The 17,108-nt window shown below is 47.7% G+C and overlaps 1 protein-coding gene across 1 annotated transcript in view; it reads left to right on the top strand.

Annotated features, from left to right (window-relative positions):
• Positions 1–16,821, top strand: part of F11R (F11 receptor) — a 53,743-nt gene extending 36,922 nt beyond the window's left edge. The window contains exons 5-10 of the mRNA XM_063146119.1: positions 6,990–7,192; positions 10,488–10,590; positions 11,863–11,967; positions 13,419–13,428; positions 14,115–14,163; positions 14,975–16,821. Coding sequence (XP_063002189.1) covers positions 6,990–7,192; positions 10,488–10,590; positions 11,863–11,967; positions 13,419–13,428; positions 14,115–14,163; positions 14,975–15,010 — 506 coding nt within the window. The 3' untranslated portion in view covers positions 15,011–16,821. The remainder of the gene's footprint in view (positions 1–6,989; positions 7,193–10,487; positions 10,591–11,862; positions 11,968–13,418; positions 13,429–14,114; positions 14,164–14,974) is intronic.
• Positions 16,822–17,108: the final 287 nt, after the last annotated feature.

Genomic DNA, 17,108 nt, shown 5'->3' on the forward strand with positions numbered 1-17,108 from the left:
GCTTAATCTTTGGAGGAAAGGTTTGGATAGAATGCCTTGGAGGACATATACTATTCAAGACAATACATTCATTTTTAATTATTGATTTTTCACACACACACACACACACACACACACACACAGAGTGAGTGAGTGAGTGAATGAGGTCTACCTTTCTAGATCTAAAGGCAGTCTTAGCTATAAAGGGCAACAGATTTAGTTTGATCATCTGTGATATATCCTTGGAGAACTTAAGTCCCTGATAAACTGTGGCATCTGGACATTGCTTAAACCGCAACCTGGAAAACAAGGCAGAGGCCCAGCTTCTGCTTTGGGCCAGTTGATCACATGACCCAGTAGTGATCACTATCTCTTAATCTTCATTAACTCCAGTAAAGAGTTTTCAGAATCAACAATAAACAGATGCATATCATCTGCATAATGTTCTGTGACGTGACGCACAAAACCCCGTATTTCCGTGTTTTGCCAGGTGGCTCCAGGCAGATGATAAATATCACTGGAGAGAATGGACAACTCTGTCATGTGCCTCTTTGAAGAGGGGATGATGGTGGGTGGGGATTCCATTGGTCCAGACCTCTGGCTTTGGGCTTGCATGTAGGATTTTCATTCAAGTCAAAAATTCTTGAGGAAAGCCAACTTGGAAGAGTGTAGTGGTAATAATTAGCCAGTCAATTTTATCGAAGGCTTTCTCAGCATCCAGCGATAAATGGTGGCGGGACTCTTTCTAGTGGAATTAAGTGCCGCTGGATTAACAAACAGCCTCCTCCTCCCTGCCTGGTACGTATGAACCCCACCTGCTCAGGATGAATTAATGTTGCTATTATTTCTCTATTAGCTAGCGTAACGGTGAGAATCTGAGTGTCCACGTTCCACAGGGAGGCCAGCCTGCAGTTGGCACAAAATCCTTTGGCCTATAATTTGCGCAAAATCCATGCCCCAAAGCTTTAGGGATAACTGAGATATAGATAGTTTGCAGAGTTGGCAACGAGAGTACCTATTTCAGAAACATCCTGGTCAAGCTCAAGATGTTTAGGTGTCAAGATTTCAGAGTGGGCTTTGAACCACTCCGTGGAAAACCCATCAGGACCAGGGTCCTTTTGTGCATTCATGTTTTTAATCACTCCCTCAATTTCTTCCTTTTGTAGTGGCTCTCTAGAAGCTCCCACTGAAGCATGGCTAGTCTCGGAAGATAGAGAAATGCTGTAACAGCCTTTGCATCTGGGCTCTCCTTGGCTTTATAAAGCTCAGAATAAAACTTATCAAACTGCGCACATCTGCTGTGGCGTGGTGAATGTGTTGTCTGCCTTGTCCTTAATCGATGGTATATAGTTTCTAGCGTGTTGCTGTTTCAGGCGGTACACTAAGATTTTGACAGGCTCCTCCCCTATTTCCCGGTACTGCATGCTAAATAAAATTCTGCCTTTGATGCCAGCAAAGTGTTTAGGTTGTTAGTAAAAGAACTGCCCAGTTCAGAGGCCATTTGCATTTTAAACTCTTGATCATTGAGTAGGGAGGGATTTCGCCTCGACTTACTTCGAAGGTTTCCAGTGCAACCCCAGTTCAAGAGAACTGGGGCGTGATCAGAGAAGGCGATTCCGTCTCTGACAGGCCCCGACACACTGAAGGAGGGGGAGAAGAAATCAGGAATTAGTCTTACGTGGAAACAGTTTAGATGGGCTGGAGAGATAAAGGTTTAGTCCTTTTCACTGGGGTTAAAGATTCACCAGACATCTATGAAGCCCTGTGCCTTGAGGGAGGAGCGAACAGCAGAGGTTCCTTTACGTGGGAGAGTATTCCTATTAAGGAATATCAGATCTAGGTCACCGAAGCCACCTCTCAAATATCAGTTGATCATAGGCAGACAGATGGCAGAAACTTTGATGAAACACTTGAGGAGACTAAATTGAGACCGTACAAATTTACCAGGGCCCAGTGCTGATGCCGCAGTTTTGACAGCCGAAATAAAGAAGCGTCACTTCTCATCTGCTGCTGAGTGTGACACTGATATCTGGGCTCGCTCACGTATACGCCCCCCCACCCCTTTCAGCTTCTTGGATCTGCTTTTAGTTCCTTAAGTTGATAACCTGGTCTACGTTTGTTAGGGGTTCCTAGGTCAGTGTAGTAAGGGTGGAATTAAGAGAGTGAGTGGAATGTTTATTTATTTATTATTTGTTTATTGCACTTATATACCACCCCATAGCTGAAGCTCTCTGGGTATAGCGTCATACCACCATTTCATTGTCCTTAACTTGATCGACGCGGTGAGACCCAAAGGGCTCTGTAAGTAGACAGGATCCATTGGTGGGTCCCCTCAACCACGAAACCTACTCCGGTGTGGCACACTCAAGCATATAAAAGGAAAATAAGCGCAGGGAGCAGGTGAGACGTTGGCTGGGTTCACACAACACACTAACCCCCACCGTAGGTTATCGTGTTGTACGAACACAGGGCATTAACCATGCAGTACAATATTTTTCCTCAAACCAGCCGCCTTGAGAACTCATGGGTTGTTGGGTTGGTCAGGGGTGGTTAACAACCCACATGAAAATGTGCTGCATTCAGACAGCACGATAATCCACGGTTCAACAACAACCCACACTTGGGTGGGTTAGCATGTTGTGTGAACCCGGCCATAGTGTCCTTTTTATAAGGGCAGAGTTGTAGAAACGGGGAATAAGAGATAATCAATAGAATCATAGAATAGCAGAGTTGGAAGGGGCCTACAAGGCCATCGAGTCCAACCCCCTGCTCAATGCAGGAATCCACCCTAAAGCATCCCTGACAGAGGGTTGTCCAGCTGCCTCTTGAAGGACTCTAGTGTGGGAGAGCCCACAACCTCCCTACGTAACTGATTCCATTGTCGTACTGCTCTAACAGTCAGGAAGTTTTTCCTGATGTCCAGCTGGAATCTGGCTTCCTTTAACTTGAGCCCATTATTCCGTGTCCTGCACTCTGGGAGGATAGAGAAGAGATCCTGGCCCTCCTCTGTGTGACGACTTTTTAAGTATTTGAAGAGTTTCTCAGGTCTCCATTCATATAGATCAACCAACTACTTTTGCTGTACTTAAACAGGTAAGCCAGACTTAATTAACAAAAATGGAATGACAAACATTTTCTATATTCATCCACAGCTACAAACATCCATCAGTAAAATAAAAAAAAGAAAAATATTTTCAAAATGACTCAATGCAGCACACATTTCTTGTGTGTCCAAAAAGAAAGAAAGAAAGAAACATTTAAAGGTTTAATATCAGTACAGACCATTTGCAAGTTCACAGATGCCCCACTGAGCTGCACAGGAAATAAAAAAGGAAAGAATATGTGGTAGATTCCTAAAGGGTCACCAGGGGGCGCTACAGGGTTGCTGAGTACCAAACTGGTCAGTTTTCCTTGCAAATGATTGGATCAGAAGCAGTAATAATAATAATTCATAATTAATTCATGAGGAAAAATAAATATATTCTTAAACGAATAAATAAAGATAATTTAAAAATGCAAAGACGAAGAGGGCAAAATAAAATAAAATGGGAGGAGGGGGTAATAAAATAAAATAATAAAAGGACATAAACAGTTAAAACGGAAATATTTCAATCCTCAGCAAGCCACTTGAAACATACTATTAAGGGAAAGGAAAGGTTCATGTTGTTCTCATATGCCGGGCATCATGTTGTTTTTTGTTACTTGGATTCTTCTATTGAAGGTGCAAAATTGACAAAAGAATCATAGAATCATAGAATAGCAGAGTTGGAAGGGGCCTACAAGGCCATCAAGTCCAACCCCCTGCTCAGAAGAGAAACAAGCATTTCCATATTAACTTCATCTGGGTACTGGATGTTTATAGTTCGTTATGGATTAATGGCTAAATTGGTACGACAATGGAACCCGTGACCTAGGGAGGCGGTGGGCTCTCCCACCTTAGACGCCTTCAAGAGGCAGCTGGACAGCCATCTGTCAGGGATGCTTGAAGGGGGATTCCTAATGAATATAGAGTGCTCAAAGCACACAACTACACAACATACATGCAGTGATAGACCATAATAATCAACCCCATTTATTTACAAATATATAAAAAACTGATGCATAACACCTGCATGGTCATCAACGGCAAAATGGTCGCCGAACAAAACTGTGTGTGAAAAGTGCCCCTGATACAATAATTCTTTTTCAATAATAATTTCCAATGTATAATAGACATAAACCACAATCACAGTTTTTGGACACAATACAGTGCTAGTAATGGCATCAGTATGGTACCTTTTTAGACATATATTTATAATAGGAAGTTATATTTAGTATTTTCTAGTTCTTATCATATTTATTATTTTCTAGTTCTTATCAGCGTTGTGGATTTTATTTATTGGCAGGTCTCCGCGGTTTATTTTCCTGTTTTCGCGAGAGGTTTGTCGGAACAAACTCTGAAAGGATAAGATAACATACTTTGTTGGAAAACATACTCTTGTCACCACATAAAAATCTGTCAACTTAAGTTAAGAGCACATACTTTTGACAAAGTTTGTAATCACTCACCCATGACGAATCGGCTGAAATCCGTACGTTATTGTGTGGTCGACATCTCCAAATATTATTATGGGGTAGACACCTCCAAAATGAAAAACTCTGAAAAACTATACATATAACCATTTAGAGGAAAAGTCATACTATTATGTTTTAGAGGCCTTCAAGAGGCAGCTAGACAGGGTTGCTTTAGGGTAGATTCCTGCATTGAGCAGGGGGTTGGACTTGATGGCCTTGTAGGCCCCTTCCAAATTTGCTATTCTATGATTCTATGATAATACAAAACATGGGAAGGGCACTAAATGATTTTTTAAAAAAGAAATATCAAAAGTTATAAAATTATTATTATTATTATTTGCCAAAAAGGACTGGACTAGTACCATTTGGGTTTAAATCACTACCTTACTCTTCATCTGGGTGTTATGCAGGACATTTTGCTGCATAGGTTTGGAGACCGCCGTTGACTGGGTCCACATCATCACGGGGTGGGAAATGACCCATGGTGGCTTATTTCCCCCCTCCTCTGCCTGCTACAGGTCAGGGGAATTAGCATAACGACCCTCGCTGGTGCAGCTTGTATTTTGCAGACCCAGCAAAGGTGGGCCACAAGCCTTCCAGAACCCATGGGCTGCGTAGGGTTTTGGCTGGATTGTTACCCATGGCAACAAGCCACTCAAACTGGGTGTGCATAACATGACAAGCCGCACTGCCGAATTCTGTTAATCCACCCCGGCACATGACCGGCATGCGCAGAGGGGGAGATAAGTCCCCGTGGGTCATTTCCCCCTCTCTGGTCAAGCAAACCGGCCCATGGAGTCACATACAGAAGGCAGCAGGAAAACGCAGGTGGTAAATAATATTCCTGCCCTGTGCCGTCGTTCTCGCCCTGTGAACGCCTGTCGAGCTTCAACTGCCTCTGGAGTAATCGGGAAAGATCACTCGCGATCCATTGGGGCGCCATCCCAATCCGCCATTCTGTCACGCCAGCTGTAGTATATCTTAACTATAAAATCTTGAGGGCATTGGGGATCTCGTGGGGTGGGGGTAATGGGGGGTGCCATTCCAGGGGGTAGTCAGCAGCTAAGTTCAAGACCTTTGGCTGCCCTGTTCTTGCCGCTCTTGAACCCCGACAATTTTTATGTTCTTCCGATGGGATCGTCCTTCCTTCCAAGCCTGCCAGCTTCCCCTGAAGGGCAGCATTGTCCAGTTACAGCGATTTTGAAGGCATGTGAGTTGCCCGCTCACGGTCTTCCATCCTGGTAAAGCTGGTAAAACAGGATTTCTTGGGTGGAATCACAATTGGTGCATTTGTGTCCCGCCTTTTTTCTTCCAAGCAACCCAAGGTGGGAATGCATAATCCTCCGTTTTGTCCTCACAATAGCAACCCTGTGAGGTAGGTTGGGCTGAGATTCTTTGACTGGCCCAAAGTCACCCAGTGGGTTTCCATGGCCGACTAGAGCCCAGATTTCCTAGCTCCCAGTCCAACACTCTAACCACTACACCACACTGGCTGTTCAAGTCGCCATCTTGGCCAGAAGTCATGCCTAGAGCTGTGGTATTGGTGTCACCTATAGGAGACCCACTGCTTCTCTGAACCCTCTGCCTTTTCCTTGCCAGCCACAGTTGTGGCCGCCATCTTTGTTTTCCCATAATGCAGTGCACATTGTGGATAAAATAAAGCCATGCCTACCCACCCATGGCCGCTGAGAGAGCCACTCACCCGGTGCCTGGGCAGGAGAGGGCGTAGGATGGCAAAACTGCCAAGGGCTCCCCAAACCCTGAAAGCTGCTCTGCCGCTCGGCTGATTTTGGTTGGATACGTTGGCTGTTGTTTTAGCTGTGCTTCAGTTTTTAGGTCTGTTTTAAATCTGTCCGCCGTTCTGGGCGTTGTGTTTAAAAGAACAGTGGGATATATTTGGCACCTAAAAGAGGCGAAATGTATAATATAGCTGATCCATGATGATGATGGTGAAAGAATTGTGCAATTCTTTGTTGCTCCTAAAAAGGGGATATGTGCAATTTCACCCCCACCCTCTCAGATCTGGCTCCCTATCGCAAAGGTGGGCAATAGGGAGAATTCCAGATGTTTGCCACTTGAACTCCCAGAAGCCTCTACCAGCATGGCCAATGGCCAGGAATGCTGGGAGTTAATGTCCAAAACAACATCTGGACGTCTGCTTTCTGCCCACTCCTGTCCTAGAGAACCTGGAGGATATAATTTTTGTGAACCGCCCAGAGAGCTTCGGCTATTGGGCGGTATAAAAATGTAATAAATAAATAAATAAATAAATAAATATTAGCAAGGCTAGCATTTTGTTTATTAGGCTGTCCTCCCCCCCCCCCCCCCGCCCCAAGGACAAACACTGAGGGTGATTTCTTGGAACCAAATGGCTGTATCGCATGTTTCAAGCTGTCCTCTGCAGCTGCTCTTCCTGTGATGTCTTCGTACTTTAACCACCTCTCTTGGCTTTGTAGTTCCGCCATCCAAGCCAAAAGCCGAAGTGCCCTCCGTGGTGACCATTGGCAATAAGGCTGTCCTGACCTGCGTGGAGACAGACGGCAATCCACGCCCGACCTTCAAGTGGTTCAAAAACAACGTGGAAGTACCCATAGACCCCAAAACTCTCACCATGTTCAAGAACTCCTCCTATTCGCTTGACCCCAAGACTGGAGTGCTGGTAGGTTCTTAAATGGGCCCCGTTTAGAATTCTGAAGTGGGGAGCACCCTGACTTCATGGTGTGTGTGTGTGTGTGTGTGTGAGAGAGAGAGAGAGGAACCCTGTGTTTTTCATCTCAAACTTGTGATCCTTCTCAAGCTAACAAAGTGGAATTGACGTACATCATTCTACACAGGCAAATTATTGCAGGTTTGAGACTTTTCATCAGGAGTGCTCAGAAGGGGTGAAGGCCGCTGGGGATGTGCTTTCAGGTGGGGGAGCAAAAATAAGGCGACCCTTCGTTTCAAGGCCTGTTGTTTAGGGGAGGGGGACAGTGGTGGGAAAAGCGAGCCTTCGGCTCTGTGCTATGTGGTTTCAGCTTCGTGAAATGTTGGTTGGTGCTCTGTTCTGGCTTTCGCTGGGGGAAAAATAGTGAGCAGAAGAATAGGGAATGAAAGGCACAGCACAGAAGACAGCCAAGAAATAACTCATCATCATTTGTTATTCGGTCACAGACCCAATGAGAAACAGCGGCAGACATAATTAAGTGGAACAGCACTCTTGCGTGCGGATATCTGGTGCGTTAAAAGGGTTGTACATAGGAACAAAGGAGCCAAAGCAGCTGTAGCGGTTTATTTTCATAAATTGGATAAACTCAAATCTGGGGGTACAACGGTGCTGAGTTTGGGAGGGAGAAGTGACGGGATGCTCCATTCACCAGCATAGTCGTGCGCAAGGGGTGTGCCCAGGCACACCCTAATGTCTCAACGAATAAGTCTCAAATTGAGGGGGAATTGAGTAGGGATCCACAGGAGGGTCCAGATGCAGTGGGAACGGTTCTCCAACTGCCCTCTGGCTGCTCCATTGCTGCCCCCCCCCATACTGTGCCGTTGCTCCCAGGAGCAGAATCATAGAATCCTAGAATAGCAGAGTTGGAAGGGGCCTACAAGGCCATCGAGTCCAACCCCAGCTCAATGCAGGAATCCACCCTAAAGCATCCCTGACAGATGCTTGTCCAGCTGCCTCTTGAAGGCCTCTAGTAAGGAACCACTCTGTTGGGAGTCTCTCTGCCGTGAGCTGCGCTTCAAAGAGGCCAGGAGGAGGGCCCCAAAGGTAAATATGGCCTCTTACGCCCTTCTACTGGCCATGGTCACCAGGGCCGGTGCTACCATAGAGGCCACTCAGGCTGCCACCTAGAGCGCCAAGCTAAGAGGAGCGCCGGGCACAGTGCAGCACTCACGCGCGTGGATTCAGCTGGGCCTGGGTGGGCAAGATGGCGCCCTGCGCCCGCCCAGCTGAAGTGAAGCCAGGGACGCTGGGGCAGCGCCACGTTCGGACTTCCGGAACACGCCCGGAAGAGAGAGAGAGAATGTATGGGTGAATGGGGTGCATGGGGTCTTTGAGTGAATGCATGTGTTCATGCGTGTGTTTGTTTGGAGTGAGTGATGCTGAGTGTGTGTGTGCGCGCATGTGTGAGTTGGGGGGGATAATTTGGAGGTGGTATTCCTATTAAATAATGCATTTTAGACCCATAGACGTTCCTAGACGTTTGCTAGAACTGGCATGACGTATTTCTTGCACTTTAAAATAAATTTAGCAGTTTCAAGTTTTGTGCTTCTTATTTTTTCCAGGAAACGTATGTTCTTAAAAATCAAAGTTGGCATTTTGGGGTGTGTGTGTGAATGTAGCTCACCTTGTCTAGGGCGCAAAATAGTCTGGCACCGGCCCTGATGGTCACCACAAAGCCCCACCGATGCTGGGGCTTGAGAAACGTCTCCTCATTCCCCACCACCACCACTTGCAAGCCAAACGCAGAGTAGGACATCAGTGTCTACAGCGTTCAATAAATAAATTAATTAAAAATAATGTCCTTTATGAGTGAGTATCCAATAAGTGATCACCTTTTAAAAACAACAACCCCTGGGGTGCAGCAAATGAAATATGCTGCGCACGGCTACGTTCACCGGTTTCATGGCTTTGTTCAGGGTTATTACACTCGGGCACATTATTTACCGCTCCCCATTCAAAATTTCAGAGCGGTATACAAGATAAAACAAAACAAAAACAGAATAAAACACTTTAAAAATAGATTTTAAAAGAAGCAAAATGTACGGTGAACCGTGGCTGGTCATTAAGGAAAGCCTTCCTGGAATAAGAATGTTTTCAGGAGGCGCCGAAAGGAATACGAAGTTGGTGCCTGCCTGACCTCCAGAGGCAGGGAATTCCATAGGAATTCATAGAATCATAGAATAGCAGAGTTGGAAGGGGCCTATAAGGCCATTGAGTCCAACCCCCCTGCTCAATGTAGGAATCCACCCTAAAGCATCCCTGACAAATGGCTGTCCAGCTGACTCCAGCGTGGGAGAGCCCACAACCTCCCTAAGTAACTCGTTCCATTGTCGTGCTGCTCTAACAGTCAGGAAGTTTTTCCTGATGTCCAGCTGGAATCTGGCTTCCTGTCACTTGAGCCCACTATTCCTTGTCCTGCACTCTGGGAGGATCGAGAAGAGATCCTGGCCCTCCTCTGGGTGACAACCTTTCAAGGACTTGAGGAGTGCTCTCATGTCTCCCCTCCATCTACTCTTCTCCAGGCTAAAAGTGCCCAGTTCTTTCAGTCTCTCTTCATAGGGCTTTGTTTCCAGACCCCTGATCATCCTGGTTGCCCTCCTCTGAACCCCTGATCATTGGTATGTTCGATTTTGAAAACCTTCAGCTAAAGAGATGCCCCTGATCAATTGTTCAGAAGGTTCCAAAATATGTTAAAATTCGGTATAATACAATTTTTTAAAACCCGCACAGGTGACAAATGCCATTTTGGAAGTGGGTATCTCTCACAAAATGCCTCTTTTAAGGTCATGCCTGCTGTGACCTATATGTGTCTTGTCTTCCGTGTGTCACCTCCACCTTTCAGAGACAGTTTACCACTCAGTACTAACTCCTGGGGGAGGAAGGTGACGTGTGAAGGAGGGTGTTGTCTTCAAACCGTGGCTCAGGGTCTCCCCAGAGGCATCCCACCAGCCACTGTGGGAAATCCTTTGCTAGACGTGATCTAACCGGACTGTTCGTAACATTCTTAATCTACGAATGCTTTGTTCTTCATAACTACTGTTTTATAATTAATTGGCTAAAAATTATACTGTTAATCAGCTAGGATTTATTTGATCATGGAACAGGCTCAACAGGCTTCCCTGTTAGCTTTTCCAAAGGAATTCTGCATGAACAGTGGGATCTTGGCCATTGTGGATAGGATAAGTACGGGGTCTCCTGATCCCTGGAAATCAGCTGCTGTTGAAGCCTCTTTCTCCTTTTCCTTTAGGCCTTTGAGCCTGCAACTGCTTTTGATGCAGGAGACTACTACTGCGAGGCGCAGAACAAAGTCGGGGGACCCGAGAAGTCTGATACCGTCCGCATGGATACCAGTAAGTAGGGGCCTTCGTTCTTGCGTTGCTGAAAGGCAGGTTGTGCCTGATAATGCCCTGGTAGCCAATTTTGCAGTTCGCAGCAGAGACCATTTCTGAGAGCAGATCTGGGTGACTGAACCAAACGCCTTCATACCCTATTTCTTCGATTCTAAGACAACACTTTCCCCCCCATATAAACATCTCTAAACATGGGGTGCGTATTAGAATCGCAGGTGCGTCTTAGGGTTCTTTTTCAGTTGGTGGTACTGAAATTAGTGTGCGTCTTACAATCGATGGCGTCTTACAATCGAAGAAATACGGGTAGTTACAAAAAAGCCTCCTTGTTTTAACTGAAAGGACACCTGTGTGTGTGTGTGTGAGAGAGAGAGAGAGAGAGAGAGAGAGAGACACTCCAAGGAGGTCAAGGGTCAACTAAAATCCCACCCGGTGTCCTCTGGTGACTATTTTATTAACTTGCTTTGAAAATGTTTACCTCAGCATTTGATCAAAATTAGGGGTGTGCACGGACCCCCCGCTCCGCTTCACTTCCAGATCCGCGATTTTCGGATCGGGCCGCTCCGCCCCGCCCCCACTCCACCTATGTCCACTCCGCTCCGCTCGGAGCTCTGGATCCGGATCGGAGCTCCGTTCCCCCCACATAGGCGATGGCGGGACTAAGGGAGAGGGGGACCTTACCTGCCTCCGTCCGTGGTCCGTCGCCGTCTTCAATTGAGCCCGCGGTTCCACCAGGAAGTCTGGGCCGCGGCCCAGGCTTCCTGGTGGAACCGCGGGCTCAATTGAAGACGCCGACGGACCACGGACGGAGGCAGGTAAGGGAGAGGAGGGCGGGGAGGGGGATTAACGGGCCCTGCCGCCGTCGCCGCATGGGCGACAGCGGCAGGACCCGGTAAACCCCACTTACCTTTCCAACGGAGCTCCGGATCGAGGCGAAGGATCCGCCTTCACCTCGATCCTCTTCGCCACGCTCCGCCGGCCCCCCAATCCTCTTCACCTCCGCCTTAAGGGCAGGTGAAGCCCCCCGCTCCGCTCCTGCTTCTCCGGTCCGATTAGAAGCGGAGCACATCCCTAATCAAAATGATCCCCAGGGCAGCTTGTAGTCCCGTTAAATCACTATCGTCATGAAACTATCATGAACCAATTAACAAGAAAAACGCCAGAAATGGAACCCGTCTGACGACAAAAAGAGCACGTGGGACTTTGCGTTGGGATAGACTCCTCCTGAGAGTTGCTGAATGGCTCTCCACATTTTTCTCTTCCCTCCCCCCCCAGGTGAAGTCAATGTGGGTGCCATCGTGGCCGCTGTAGTGGTGCTGCTCATCGTCCTGGGCCTGGTCATCTTTGGCGTCTGGTTTGCGTACAGCCGGGGCTTCTTCAGCAGTAAGTAGCAAGCTGTACGCATGGGCTGATCAGTGCAGTTATGCTCGCGTGGCTTTCTCCACCGAGGTGCCACGAAAAGATTTTCAGCTTTAGATATTGATTTCATATTCTGCACTCCCCCACAACGAGGTGAAGGAATGTAGTGGTTCTCTTCCCCTTTCTCACCCGCCTCCCCACTGCTCATAAGAACCTGGTGAGGTAGTTTAGGCTGGGAGCATGACTACGCCCAAGATGGTTGAGGTCCGTGATCAAATGGAGGTCCACCTAGTCCAGCATCTTAGAACCTTTGACAGACCTGTCCTTCTCCCTGGCTTTGTGTCATTGCCTTGGAAGCCATGGAAGACAGGGGCCGTGGCCTCATCTTGTGCCAGCGGAACCCATAACTTCATTACCGTTGTGTGAAGAACTTGATCTGTTCTGGATCTACCGCTCATCAGTGTAACTGGGTGAGGGTTGAGTACTAAGGCAATGAGAAGGACTTCTCTTGGGTCAATTTCTCCACACCATGCATGCTTTTATAAGCCTCTAGCATATATCCCCTCATCATCTTTTATCTCTGATTAAATGGCCCCAAAGATTGCACCCTTTCATAAGAACATCAGAAGAGCCCTGATCATAGAATCATAGAATAGCAGAGTCGGAAGGGGCCTACAAGACCATCGAGTCCAACCCCCTGCTCAATGCAGGACTCCACCCTAAAGCATCCCTGAAAGGTGGTTGTCTAGCTGCCTCTTGAAGGCCTCTAGTGTGGGAGAGCCCACAACCTCCCTAGGTAACTGATTCCATTGTCGTACTGCTCTATGGAACCAGCGACCTAGGGAGGTGGTGGGCTCTCTCACACTAGAGGCCTTCAAGAGGCAGCTAGACAACCATCTGTCAGGGATGCTTTAGGGTGGATTCCTGCATTGAGCAGGGGGTTGGACTCAATGGCCTTGTAGGCCCCTTCCAACTCTGCTATTCTATGATTCTATGATCAGGGCTCTTCTGATGTTCTTATGATGCTGGATCAGACCAAGGGTCCATCCAGTCCAGCACTTTGGTCCCACAGTGGCCAACCAGCTGTCAACACAAGAAGGACACGGTGCAACAGCACCCTCCCGTCCATGTTTCCCAGCAACTGGTGAACATAGGCTTACTGTCTCCGATACTGGAGGTGTTGCATAGCCATCAGGGCTAGTAGCCATTCGTAGCCTTCTTCACCAGGAATTTATCCCGCCCCCTTTTAAAGCCATCCAGATTGGTGGCCATCACTACAGCTTGTGGTAGCGAGTTCCATACTTTAACTACATGCTGCGTGAAGGGAAAAAACAGAGCCCTGTGGGCGTGCTTTTGCCTGTGGGCAAGCGCACTCACGCTGTCTCGACCGAGCCCCTGTTACAAAGTAAAGAACATGGCGGAATGCTTTGTGCAGGCTGACGCCTTCCTTGTTTTCTTTTTTTCTATTTCAGAAAGAAAAGAGTGAGTAGAAGCTTGTCCAGTTGGGTTTGCTGCGGCGGCCCCATCCTTCTGCCCAGCTGACAACACCCGTCTCCCGATCGTGTATTTGTCCTGCCCCGAGACGTCTCTGAAGCAGGGCTGGGCTTAGAATCATAGAGTCATAGAATTGCAGAGTTGGAAGGGGCCTCTAAGGCCATCGAGTCCAACCTCCCTGTTCAATGCAGGAATCCACCTTCAAGCATCCCTGAAAGATGGCTGTCCGGCTGCCTCTTGAAGGCCTCTAGGGTGGGAGAGCCCACCACCTCCCTGGGTCATGGGTTCCATTGTCGTATGCTCTAACAGTCAGGAAGTTTTTCCTGATATCCTGCCGGAATCTGGCTTCCTTTAACTTGAGCCCATTACTCCATGTCCTGCACTCTGGGAGGATTGAGAAGAGATCCTGGCCCTCCTCTGTGTGACAACCTTTCAAGTATTTGAAGAGTGCTCTCATGTCCCCCCTTAGGCTTCTCTTCTAAACAGGCCCAGTTCTGGAAGGGTGAGAGGGCAGATGGAGAGGCGGCCCCCTTGCTGTGTCAGCTCCCCCAATGGGGCGCTCTGACGTCAGATACTCTGCCTCTGGTATTTTCCCCTCCTGCTCTTTCTCCATCTTCTGCAAGAATGGTGCTTCTAACCCCCTCTTCTCCCCACCCCTTCCCCATCTATTCTAGCACCTCCAATAAGAAGGTTATTTACAGCCAGCCTTCCAACCGAAGCGATGTAAGTAAAACGGGATCTGTGCGCTCCAGCGCACTCTTTTTAAAACAGTGGCGGGTGGGCTGTGGCATTTTGTGGAGTCTCTTGAGGGGTTGCCAGGGCAGTGCGTGCCGCTCAGGCGCTTGTCTACAGAGAACAGGGGTAGAATCGTGGCCGGGTCCTCTGCAGTGGACTTCCTAAACGGTCGTGGGTAGGCCAATATGGAGACAATAATGGCCACCTACCTTACAGAGGGGGTGTTGAATTTCAGCCTATGAGCCAATTTACAATTTGGAGATGCTCTCAGTCACCCACGTTGCTGGGTGGGCGGGTCTGAAAGCGAAAGGGCGGGGCCAAACATCCCAGCGTATTTTAGATTAAAACTCTTACTGCAAGGAACTAACCCTTAGGAAAGGGCTTCCAACCTTTTAGAGCGAGGGTGGGGAGACGTCCATAAAGAGATGTAGCCGCCTACGGACCCCAGGAGGGCCAAACTGGCCCCCTTGAACTGAGATTCTGCATCCCTCGCTTATAGGGTGGTTGTAGGACTCACAACCAGATCATGTGTGACACATTTTGAACCCTTCAAAGTGCTATTTATGTTCAGCCCTCATTCAACTCTGGGATATTTGGGGGGCTCCCTGTGGTCTCTTGGTGGCACAAGACCCCCCTCGAGGACGGTCTTGGGAGCACATGCAGCGCTCTGAGGATTGCCTAAATTTTCTGGCTTCTGAGTTCACTTGGTTCTGCTCTTTACAGCTTTCTTGCACTCTGGAACTTAAAGAGGCCTCTCTCTGTTCTTCCTCTCTCTCTCTCTCTCTCTCTATTTTAACAGGGTGAATTTAAACAGACGTCTTCCTTCCTCGTCTGACCTCTGCCCTCAACCTGCCTTGCGGAGTGTATTAAAGTCCAACCTCTTCCGCCTCCGAGACCTGTTGTAAATGTTCTTTATGAATCTTTGTAATTAAGTGTGGTTTTTAAACAGTGTTTTTTTTAATGAAAGCTTTAGTGTGCCTTTATGTTCTTTGTGTTTTTTTAAAAAAACCAAATGCCTTTAATAAAACTCCTAGGTCACCATTCTGCTGGGTTAAATTTAGTTGTGGGCCCCACCATTGAGCTACTACTGGATTTTGGACTCCGACACTAATCTTTTGGCCGCTGTATCTAGGTTTGGAGGGTGTTGCCTTTTAAGACGTCTGTAGCATCCAGTGATATGGGGTGGTTTATGGCAGAACAGGGGCAGGTGGTTTGGGAATTCCTTTGTGGCCCGTTTGATAATCTGGTCTTCCCAAACGTAATGCGCTCCAGATGTGTTGGACAGCCATTGTAGTCCAACACATCTGGAGAAGGTCATAGAATCATAGAATAGCAGAGTTGGAAGGGGCCTACAAAGCCATCCCCCTGCTCAATGCAGGAATCCACCCTAAAGCATCCCTGACAGATGCTTGTCCAGCTGCCTCTTGAAGGCCTCTAGTGTGGGAGAGCCCACAACCTCCCTAGGTAACTGATTCCATTGTCGTACTGCTCTAATAGTCAGGAAGTTTTTCCTGATGTCCAGCTGGAATCTGGCTTCCTTTAACTTGAGCCCATTATTCCGTGTCCTGCACTCTGGGAGGATCGAGAAGAGATCCTGGCCCTCCTCTGTGTGACAACCTTTCAAGTGTTTGAAGAGTGCTCTCATGTCTCCCCTCAATCTTCTCTTCTCCAGGCTAAACATGCCCAGTTCTTTCAGTCTCTCTTCATAGGCTTTGTTTCCAGACCCCTGATCATCCTGGTTGCCCTCCTCTGAACACGCTCAGAGTCAGGTTGGGCAAGGCCAATCTATTTGGTTCTAGACCCCTCCCCACCTCACCGCAAGAGAAGAGAATTGGGCCCTCAGAAGACCAGAAGAACAAACTGAGTCTGTCTGGACTTTGTCTAAAAGATGCACTGTGGGGTCAGATGGGAACAATACATGTATTACCTAGGGATGTTGCGGGCGCCCAAATGGATCCGAGGGTCCAACAGACTCTCTCATGTCCAGCCCCCCTGAACCCAGCTTGCTGGGCTGTGGTGCATTCCCTGGGGCCCTCTCTGAGGGCTGGCCGTCATCCATTGTTGCACACAACGGAGGCTCCAGAAATGGCATATTTCCTGCCTAGTGTAAACGGCAGCTATAAAGGCCCCATTGACACAAGATTAAAGGTTCACACTTTTAATCTTGTGTAAATGGAGCCTTTACGGACGCCATTTACGCAACATGGAAAAAATATGCAATTTCCGGTGCCTCCATTGTTGAGGAGGAACGGAGCCTCCAGAAATGGCATCTATCCCGTGAGCGGGGGCCGGCGGCAGCTTGGCGAGTGTCCGACGGAGCATCTGTCCACTCCTAGAATTACCACACAATGCATTTAATTCTCCAATAACTAAATTGCATTCTACTGTAGAGAAATCCCAGCACGGAACTTAGAGGGACTCTCACCCCGTTGAAACCCGTGGATTTCAGCATGTCTAATGGTGTTGGATTGGCGTTTTGCGTTTTGCACAGATTTGGAAAGCTTTCTCTTGCTGGCCTGTTTGTCTTAAATTTGACATCCCGACCACATGTGCCTTTTATAAAAAGTCCACAAGGACTTTATTCTTGTATAATTTTATACGCCGGACACAGAACTGGAAATAAACGTTATGTTTTGTTTTGTTTGAGCCCTGTCTTCTGTGTTGAAATGTGTTTGACGCTTTGTGTAAAAGCCCACAAACTTGCCCTGAACGTTGCAAGACTGTGAGGTTATTTGGATGTAACCTCAAACTGTGCAGCACATTTCATTAGGATGTACAACACGGTATTTTGTGTTTTTTTTAAAGGCGAACATTTATTGAATACTCAATCATACAGGATATTATTTTTATTCATTCATTTATTAAACACTGTAGACGCTGACGCCGTACCCTGTGTTCGGCTGGGGGTGGGGGTGGGAATGAGGACATGATCC

This window comes from Elgaria multicarinata, chromosome 21 (assembly GCF_023053635.1).
Source record: "Elgaria multicarinata webbii isolate HBS135686 ecotype San Diego chromosome 21, rElgMul1.1.pri, whole genome shotgun sequence".
NCBI lineage: Eukaryota > Metazoa > Chordata > Lepidosauria > Squamata > Anguidae > Elgaria > Elgaria multicarinata.